At 35.3% G+C, this 9866-nt stretch overlaps 2 protein-coding genes across 2 annotated transcripts; both read left to right on the plus strand.

The window, feature by feature from the left end:
* The first annotated feature begins 1663 nt into the window (after nt 1-1663).
* On the plus strand, nt 1664-7271 carry LOC120082655 (pyrophosphate--fructose 6-phosphate 1-phosphotransferase subunit beta-like). Its single transcript, XM_039037913.2, has 16 exons — nt 1664-2099; nt 2377-2538; nt 2637-2758; nt 2888-2941; nt 3028-3134; nt 3343-3448; nt 3613-3676; nt 4026-4114; nt 4708-4840; nt 4973-5143; nt 5229-5347; nt 5748-5859; nt 5999-6083; nt 6554-6598; nt 6696-6764; nt 7015-7271. The coding sequence occupies exons 1-9, from the start codon at nt 1904-1906 to the stop codon at nt 4789-4791; spliced, it is 984 nt and encodes a 327-aa protein (XP_038893841.2). The 5' UTR covers nt 1664-1903; the 3' UTR covers nt 4792-4840; nt 4973-5143; nt 5229-5347; nt 5748-5859; nt 5999-6083; nt 6554-6598; nt 6696-6764; nt 7015-7271.
* Nucleotides 4794-7091, plus strand: LOC150034482 (pyrophosphate--fructose 6-phosphate 1-phosphotransferase subunit beta-like). The gene is made up of 8 exons (XM_090316756.1): nt 4794-4817; nt 4973-5143; nt 5229-5347; nt 5748-5859; nt 5999-6083; nt 6536-6598; nt 6696-6764; nt 7015-7091. The coding sequence occupies exons 1-8, from the start codon at nt 4794-4796 to the stop codon at nt 7089-7091; spliced, it is 720 nt and encodes a 239-aa protein (XP_090172882.1).
* Nucleotides 7272-9866: the final 2595 nt, after the last annotated feature.

A 9866-nucleotide genomic window follows, 5' to 3' on the forward strand; every position in this document is an offset into this window, starting at 1 on the left:
ATTGATTATGTCTATAAAAGTCATGTTAGATCGATCTTTTATTATTCTAAGGCTAGATAAATTCTTTGGGTTATTGGTAAATACTTTTGTAGATCTTGAATGTCAATTTGACGTTAATAATTTTTGGCACGTTTGTGCTTAATGCCTTTGTGCTTGATCAACATTTGTATGATTTTACGATTTCTTATTTTGATGTAACAAGAAGATCTAGATTAGATTATGCATGCTAGATTATCGTTAGAACATATTGATGTAATCGGATAATGATAGAGATTGTTGATGAAGAGTCTTAATGCTTTACTTAATTGTCTAGTTTTAAGAGATTAGTAATTAGTAATTAAGTGAAAGAAGGGATGATCGATTTCGAAAGAAGCAATCTTGATAAAAGATTTCTAGATATAGTAATTTTGATAACTAGTTAATAATTCCATTGATGAAGTCTATTCCCTAGAACGTCTCTTTATTGAAAATCTGCATGCTTGATCACTTTAATTATTTGCTTTCTTAGGATTAGTCTACTTTATTTTGCATTAAAGTCGGTCCTCTAAATAAAATTAGAACGATATCTAAATAGTTAAAAGATTATCAAACTAATTATTTGAAGACGATATTTAGTCAGAGTCGTTGTACCTATATTATAATTTGACGTGTGCGATGTACTCCATCCGGCATCTAAGAGGCTACAGTAACAACACCCACACCGCATGCCAATATTTCTAAAACAAAGTTGGAAGACCGTCGGGCCTTGACGCTTTGGAGGGGTACATTTACTTGAGAGCAAGTTTGACCTCTTTCCTAGTGACAGGTTTGTCTAAGAGATTATTCATTACCGGAGTTAACACCTAAGGCGTGGCTTGCACAATTTCGTTAACAACCTACAAATTCAAACTAGACGGTCTAAAATGGCACGAGTAATATTCAAGAAAAACATTAGTAATATCTTATCATTTTGTAGTTTTATTTCCAATTGAATATGTAGGGGAAGAGATTGTATTCTTTTTTCCTCTATTGGAGAAACCACCTCATTTTGAAGGTAAATTGAGTCAAATTGAACGTTCAAACTTACATAATTATATAAATTTTAACGTTTACATCATTTTGAGGGTTCAATTTTTAAAATTGAGAGTTTAAAGGTATAATTGCAACTAGCACCACATTTTAGGAGTGATTTTTACAAGTTGTCCAAAAATAAACAAAAATAAACCTATTGACAAAATATAAAAAAAAAAAAAATTATTATTTTTTTAATAATTTATTTAACATCATTTGAGGAAAAACATATCATTCCATTCAATGTAGGTCATTTTCCAGAAAAACACTCTCTAGTGATGTTTCAATTTTGAAATTGTTAATTCATATTTTCCAACTTTGATTATTGGATTTTGTTTTTTAAAAAATAAGTTATACTTATTAGAGTAAAAAATGAGAGTTGATGTGGAAATAAAATGTAAAACAACAAATAAAATAATTTTATATTATTTATCATTTATTTTTATACATAAAAATAATAGAGATTATTGTTATAAAATATTACGAAACATGCCTTTTCTATAAAAGAAAAAATAAAAGAAAATAATTACCAACGGAAATTTAAAAGCATACAAAAAGAAAAAAAAAAGTATTTTTTAAACATAATAAATAATAAAAGTGAAGAAAGATGTTCAGAAAAAGCCAAAAAGTAGAACTAACCTAACGATCAGCGTTAGGAAACGACGCTTACTCTTAACCAACCTCTACCTTCCCTTCCGCATTCCGCAAGACGAAAAGTTCAAAGTTTGGAACAAAGTCCTTCTTCTTCATCTTCTTGACCTTATCGAACACTCAATTTTCCACTTCTTTCATTGATTCGATCTTTCATTCCTCTACCTATCTCCCCATCTTCATCTTCATTTCTCTCCTACCAATGTCTCCGCCTTTCATCGCTAATGCCGATGTTTCCCCCCTCATTGCATCTTCTCCGCCGGAGATCGGCCGTGTTTCCACTGTCTATAGCCAAGTCCAAGCCCACCGTATCGATCAACCTCTCCCTTTTCCCTCTGTTCTCAAAAACCCCTTCAAAATCCTCGATGGCCCTCCTACCTCCGCCGCCGGCAATCCGGGTGATTATTGTCCTTTCTCTTCTGTTTTTGGAGTTTTTAGCCTTCATAACGTTTTTTTTTTTTTTTTTTTGTATTCTGTTTGGTAACTGAGTTGATTGATGTCTCAAAGGAAGAGTAATGACATGCATTGAGTTTTGTTTGTTCTTTTACTGTGTTTTGCTTTTGATTGTAAATCTCGCTTGTGTTTGGAACTTGAATTTTACTGAATCCGTTTGAAGCCTGTTGCTACTTCTTAAGGTTTTAGAGTGTTTGAGTTGTGTGTTATATGCGCGTGCAGATGAGATCGCAAAGCTGTTTCCTGGTCTTTTCGGCCAACCGTCGGCACGGTTGGCGCCAAGTGATTCCAGTTCAGTGCAGGTGAATAAGAAATTGAAGATCGGAGTTGTCTTGTCTGGTGGCCAAGCCCCGGGAGGGCATAATGTGATTTCTGGACTATTTGGTAGGGTCTCATTGTGTCCACATTTATAAATCAAGAATAAATGTTTGTTTTTCTGTTCAAGTTGTGGCTAATTAGCAGCTTCTACGATTTTGGTGAAGATTACCTACAGGTTCATGCAAAAGGAAGCACCTTGTACGGTTTCAAGGGTGGTCCTGCAGGGATCATGAAATGCAAATATGTAAAACTGACTGGAGAATTTATCTACCCATATCGCAATCAGGTTAATTTTTTTGAATGGATTTCTAGCTCTCACTTGTTAGAATTGTTAGTGTGAATATGTGCAGCCTTGATGCGAAATGATTGCCATTTGAATGCAATTCTTGATTTAAATGCATTTTTCTTTTATCAGGGTGGTTTTGATATGATATGCAGTGGGAGGGATAAGATTGAAACTCCAGAACAGGTGAAACTCTTTCTTCCCAGAATTTTCATTTTGAGACGTCTTAGTTGTAGTCAAGGCATAAATTGACAGTTCGGTTCTATTTTCAGTTTAAGCAAGCTGAAGAAACTGCTCAGAAGCTTGATCTGGATGGCCTTGTTGTAATTGGTGGAGATGATTCCAACACAAATGCCTGTCTCCTCGCTGAAAACTTTAGGTATTTTTCAGAACTATGAAATTTGTTTATTGCCTCCCTCCTTTTTGCTCTTTCTTACTCTCATTGTCATATATGGATAAGCTATTATATGTGATTTTTATTGTAGAAATATAAGGTTGGGCAATTAATTACTCTAGGGTACCTTTTATTTTTGTGTTCAAAGACTCTGTTATTTATTTTCCCCTTCTTTTTGTTGTTTTCAAATTAGGAGTAAGAATTTGAAAACCCGAGTGATTGGTTGCCCAAAAACTATTGATGGTGATCTCAAATGCAAAGAGGTCCCTACAAGTTTTGGATTTGATTCTGCTTGCAAGGTACTCATTTCTCTTTGTAACTGCTTTAGAATTCATATTTCGTTTGGACTCAACTTTGGTGACTGTTGCAAAGTTGAAGTAGTTTCTTCAAGAATTCAAGGAAAAAATGGAATGTCGCATTCATGAGATGAGACTCTTAATAGGCTCTGCTGATGTTTATGCAGATATATTCAGAAATGATTGGTAATGTGATGGTTGATGCTCGATCTACAGGAAAATATTACCACTGTAAGCATTTTGTTTAATGAAATTGAAACTAAAAATAGTTCTGATGTGCTGACATGTTCATAATAACTGAATTATTGACATTACCAGTATTTCAAGTTCAGATATGTCCACTTTTTTAAAAATATATATTTATAAATAATATAAATAATATCAATAATAAAGCCCATCTTGTTGCTTCATCTGTAAAAAACAGAGCACTTCTCTCTGTTAAATTTTATTAACTTCTCTATTTGGTCTACCTAATGTGAGATTGTACTTTTTCATTGTTGTGATGTTGATACCTTTTTCTTTCTCACTCAAGTTTCAAGTTTATTATCATATGGCATTAACAGTGTACATATATCCACAGTTGGACGGCTTATGGGTCGTGCTGCTTCTCACATCACACTGGAGTGTGCTTTGCAAACTCATCCAAATATTACTATTATTGGAGAAAAGGTAGATGCTTTATTTAAACTACTTAAGATAGAAATCTTTGTCAAGGAGGACATTTATCTCCACGTGCTTTACCAGATAGAAATCTTTGTCAAGAAGGGCATTTACCTCCACATGCTACCCTAGGTTGTTTATTCTCTTTGAGAACTAGATTTTGTATCAGTAATAACTAATAATCTCTGCAACAGATACTCTCATGTAACCATGAAAATTGAAATTGTTGAGTCAGTTAATATATCCTGTTTCAGAATTTCATCTTCTTGCATTTTTACATGGAATGGTAAATATCAAAAAACTTGTAAAGATTTGTGATAAACAAAGGATTCATGGAATTAGGTTGAAACTTTTAATATGGTGCAATGGAACTAAGTATTGACATCCCATATCATATTCAATTACCTAAGTGATATCGGATGCCTTTTTTGTCAGCTTTGAAAATTTTGTTCTCTACCACCTAGTTGTAGTTGACTCATGGAGATTTATTGGTTTTGAATGTATGCAGGCGAAAAAATTTCCAGACATAATGTGTATGTTGACTCATTTATTAATAGAGCTTTAGTTTATAGGGTATATCGAATTTACAATGTGTTTTGCAGGTTGCGGCTAAGAAGCTTACCTTGAAAAACGTTACAGACTACATTGTCGATGTAATTAGTAAACGTTCTGAACTTGGTTATTAATTATGGTGTTGTACTTATTCCCGAGGGTCTGATTGACTTCATTCCTGAGGTATTTCTCTTGTTATTGTAACTAATTGTGTTTATTTCTTTTGGTTGTATGTTCACTATCCACTAAACCCAAGATTCTCGGGATCAATATGTCATTCTTGAAGTGATATCATTTATAACCCGCTTTTTACAGGTGCAGCAGCTTATTTCGGAACTCAATGAAATTCTTGCCCATGATATTATAGATGAGGATGGGTTATGGAAAAAGAAACTTACTACTCAATCTCATCACCTTTTTGAATTTTTCCCACAAGCAATCCAAGAACAATTGTTACTTGAAAGAGACCCACACGGAAATGTCCAGGTAATTGTTTTTTCATTTTGTTTTATACGTCTTTCCATAGATTCCTTGTTTGATTAACTACATTATATCTTATCATACATATCAGGTTGCCAAAATAGAAACTGAAAAAATGCTTATTCAAATGGTTGAAACTGAGTTGGAAAAGAGAAGGCAAGAAGGTGCATATAATGGCGGCCAATTCAAGGGGCAGTCACATTTCTTTGGGTACTCATTCTATTCGTGCTTGAACTTTTGCTGTTTTACTTAAACGATCCTGTTTAATAATTTAGTGATAACACATATTATATTTAGCACTTGGGTAGTAGGCTTAGTCCATATTACACTAAATCAGTTGAGATCTCAAAACATGCATGTTGGTAAATGCATTAAGATCTTTTAAATTCATATTTGATAATTAGGCAGTACCAAGTATCTAGACTTCCATTATGAACTCGTAAAAAAAAGGGCCAATGAAGTGATGGGTTAGGCTTACAGCTAATTGATTTTCTAATGGGAACTTACGAATGGTACGAACGAATGGCCACGAGATGATACGAAAGAAATTATACTTTGCTAGTTAGTGCTCTGTGTGTTATCTCTATTTATTTCTTCTTTTGACTTATAGGTATGAAGGGAGGTGTGGTTTACCCACGAACTTTGATTCAACTTATTGCTATGCTTTGGGTTACACTGCTGGAGCTCTCCTCCAGAGTGGAAAAACTGGACTAATATCATCGGTCTGTCTGTCTCACTTCCTGTACCTTTTGATCATTTTAGTCTCTAACCTTTTAACCTTTCATTCTTTTTCTTGTTATCAGTTTCCTCCATAGATTTTTACCTCATTTCTATTACTTATAAGTTAGTTATGCATACCAGGTAGGAAATTTGGCTGCTCCAGTTGAAGATTGGACGGCTGGTGGAACTCCATTGACTTCGTTAATGGATGTGGAGAGGAGACACGGTATGATTTCTTCATGAAAATGTGCATTCCTGTTCTCATGTTTTCTTGAATAGCATGTTAATAATTTTTTTCTAGAATATTTTTTGTGGGGAATAAGAAGGGAAATGACCGAGAGAGTATCAATAATCCATGGAGTTGACTAGAAGAAAAAACAATGAAAGATGAAAAGAAAACTCCCCAATCTATATTAAAAAGAAAACAGTTTTCTAGTTGATGAAACTTAAAAGTCATTATTTTCTTTTTTTGAGTATCTAAATATCTTACTGATTACTAACACAATACTATAAAGACACATGCATGTAAGATCAGAAAAACAAGGATAAAAGTGAAGTATCATCATGTATTCTGCCTAGTGACTGCTATGTTTTCTCTTAACTTTGAAAGGCTGGACTGAGAGAACATTTTCATGAAGTCTAGTTTAATACTTATCATTTGATGATCTCTTTCTAAAGGTAGAATTCGTTTGGCAGGTAAGTTCAAGCCTGTGATCAAGAAGGCAATGGTGGAACTAGATGGTAATATTTCTCAAAACTCTCAAAGTTAGGAATGCCAATATATGATTCTCTCTACGAAACTAAGTATTATACTAAAATTCTATGCTTCTGTGGTTAGGTGCACCTTTCAAGAAATTTTCAGCGTTAAGAGAGCAGTGGGGTGTCGAAAACCAATACATCAGTCCAGGTCGGTATTTTCACACTTTAACATTAAGGACTTATTTGAATTGACTTTCTAAGGGCTTAAAAACACTTTTTTACGTACATAAGAGAGTCGCAATCCAAACATGCCCTGTACCTCTCCCATCATTTTTCCATCTACTTCGTATCTTGTTGGTAATGGGTTCTTGAAAGCAATTTTTATTCTGAGTTCAATTCTTTAGGAAATGCAACCTTCAAATCTTGAATTGTTCTATCTGGCTTTGATCTCCTTGCAGGTCCAATTCAATTTGTTGGTCCAGCGTCAAATGTGATTAATCATACTTTGTTGTTGGAACTCGGGGCTCAAGCGTGATCATATTTCACTATCATTCTCTTCCCCTCCAAAATAAACTGTATTGAACGTATTGATTTTGGTATTTTTTCATGCTTCTTATTGAAACTTCTATATTTTTACTTACTATTTACAGTGTTCACTATACATTAATTTGTAGAATAAGATCTTTTGGAATGAATGAATATTAGATTCTTAAAACTTTGTTCGTTGTGTTACGTTACAAGTTCTAAAACAAATTGCTGTGACTTTGACAGCAGAATCATATTTGAATGGTTAAATTTTACCAAGAGAAATTATAGCACCTTTTGTACACAAAATCGCACGAATGGCCGTATTTACCAAAATGATCAACTTTTGCATTCTCCATATCTAACTACATATTTATTCCACTGTTATTCCCAAAGTTTTAGAAAATTCTATTTCATGTAATTTTTTAATGAATTTAAAATGCCAATACTTATATAATGTCAAATGTATCGTTAATAATAGGGCCTGTTGCACCATTAACAAAAAAATATGTTTGCAAACTACCCACCAACCCAACTTGGGGGCAAATGCCCCCTAACATTTCCGGATGTTTGTTCTCTACACCTGATGGCTAGTTCCATCATTCAATCTCTCTCCCAACCCAAGCAACGGGTAGCATATTGAGTTTTTTTAGTCCTTCAAGCCTACGAGTTCTGCCACCAGATGCATGATTTCACCATGAGGTATTACAAATCACACGAACATTTCAATAAAATTCAATTCTTTCCAAGACAATGTAGGATCTTAATGCTCTAATACCAATTTGTCACACTCCATCCCAAATTATCCTACCAAATTTAGAACGTGTCAAGATGACAATAAATTCTAATTAAATTATGAAATCTATTGTCAACTCTAAAACATTTTTCAAAATAGGTGGCTAATAAAATACATTCTTTATAAAAGTTTAAATGTTTCAATAGAGTTTTCCCTAAAAATCAGATAAAGCACATATGCAAGAAACTAGATAACACTCAAAATATTTGTTTCAGTCAAACATCAAATGTGTCCACCACACACTCTTCCATATAATCTAGATCATAGCACACCAATCACATCATGAAAATTTAGTAAGAAAAAACACACAAATTTTCGTTTACAAACCGTTTGAACTTAAGGCTAGCCACTCTCGTTATAAGTCAAAACAAAAAAAGGCAAAGTACATATGCAATAATGTGAAATCTACATGAAACTGGTGACAAATCTCAACTCCCATAGGCCGTTGTTGAAACCTCAAATGCTACTTGGTGAAAATTTTAAGAAAAAGAATGGTGTATCTAAACACCAATTCTCCCCAAATTTATTTCTACATTTAAATTTAGTATTTATCTCCTCGAGAATTGTTTTTGTTCCCACAAGGTTTCCAAAGAAACTTGTTTCGTGGGGTTAAACTTGTATTGATGTAGATTTGAGTGGATGTAGTTCGATCTCTAGTGTGAAACCCAAACCCTACTTTTCCTATTTAAATATGTTTTTTGTTGAGATTAGTAAAAGGAGGGGCTAGAAATTTAAGTTAATGTGGAATTGTAAGGAAACGGGTAAAGGATAAGGAAATGAAGAAGGAAAATGCTTAAGTATTGGAAACTTGGCTCTCCCGGGTGTTTATAAGTTGGCCTAGCAAGAAAAAATTTTGGCTAAGTATTGGCCGTGAAAGTGATGGCCAAGCATCAAGTAAACACTAGGTGAGCATCGAGTAAAGGCCATGCATGATCGAGGAAAGGATCATGCATCGAGTAAAGGTCATGCATGATCGAGGAAAGGATCGTGCATCAAGTAAAGGCTATGCATGATCAAGGAAAGGAATGCCATCATGCATTGAGTAAAAGCCATTGTGCATTGAGGAAAGGCCATCGTGCATCGAGTAAGGGCCATCGTGCATCGAGTAAAGGCTCGGGCGCGAGCGAGGAAGTGCTCGGATGGGCACAAGGCGCTGAACGCAGGGGCGTTGAATGTGCGTTGAGGTATGGGACTGATGGGTTATGCAATATCAAAGACCATGCGATGAGGCTGGGAGCTATGCAATAAGACTAAGCTGATGCGTGCAGCAAGAGGCCTTAGGAAAAGGCTTGTGCAAGCGGTTGCCACACATGGGTGTTGGTATCCATTGAAGAAATATGCGCCAACCATGAGGCTAAGCGTTGAAAGAAGAAGGCAGCCATTGGACTATGCATTGGTCTTGAGAAGTTAGTTGGACGCAAGGTGGGTCATGACAAAGGCTATGATTCCAAGTGAGGCCAAATGAGATTAGGCGTTCAAGGAGGCTATGCGTTGAAAAGGGGGATGCGTTCAAGAGATGTTATGCGACCAAAGAAGAAGAGCATGCAATGAATTGAGGAAACTTGGAGATTAAGGCTAGCATCAGGACAAGTGGCTAAACCAAGTGAAGTTTGAGCTTAAGCTAGAAGGAGGTGGAAGCATATTAGGACATGCAAGAATGACCTATGCGGTTGACAAAATGGGGGGAAAATAACTTAAATCCATGCAAGTAGGAGGTGGGAAGTGTTTTGGCCCCGTTGAGGTTTGAGGTTTTTTAAAGTTTTTGGGAGATGTCGAAGCACGATTGAGGGTTGTGGCCAGAGCAAGTTTTGTGGCTGTTTTGGGTTGAGACGACCTCTGAGAAGCGGAAGATGAACCATCTTGCTGCTTGGCAAAGTAGGAGGCTTCGACATGGGGGGAGGCGAAGAGGCAGGGGATAATGAAACAGACGAAAAAGAAAACGAGCTTACCGATAAGTCTTCGGCGAAGCTCATCGATTGATTCTGACTG

Source organism: Benincasa hispida, chromosome 8, assembly GCF_027475165.1.
Source record: "Benincasa hispida cultivar pf3 chromosome 8, pf3_genome.v1.1, whole genome shotgun sequence".
Lineage (NCBI taxonomy): Eukaryota > Viridiplantae > Streptophyta > Magnoliopsida > Cucurbitales > Cucurbitaceae > Benincasa > Benincasa hispida.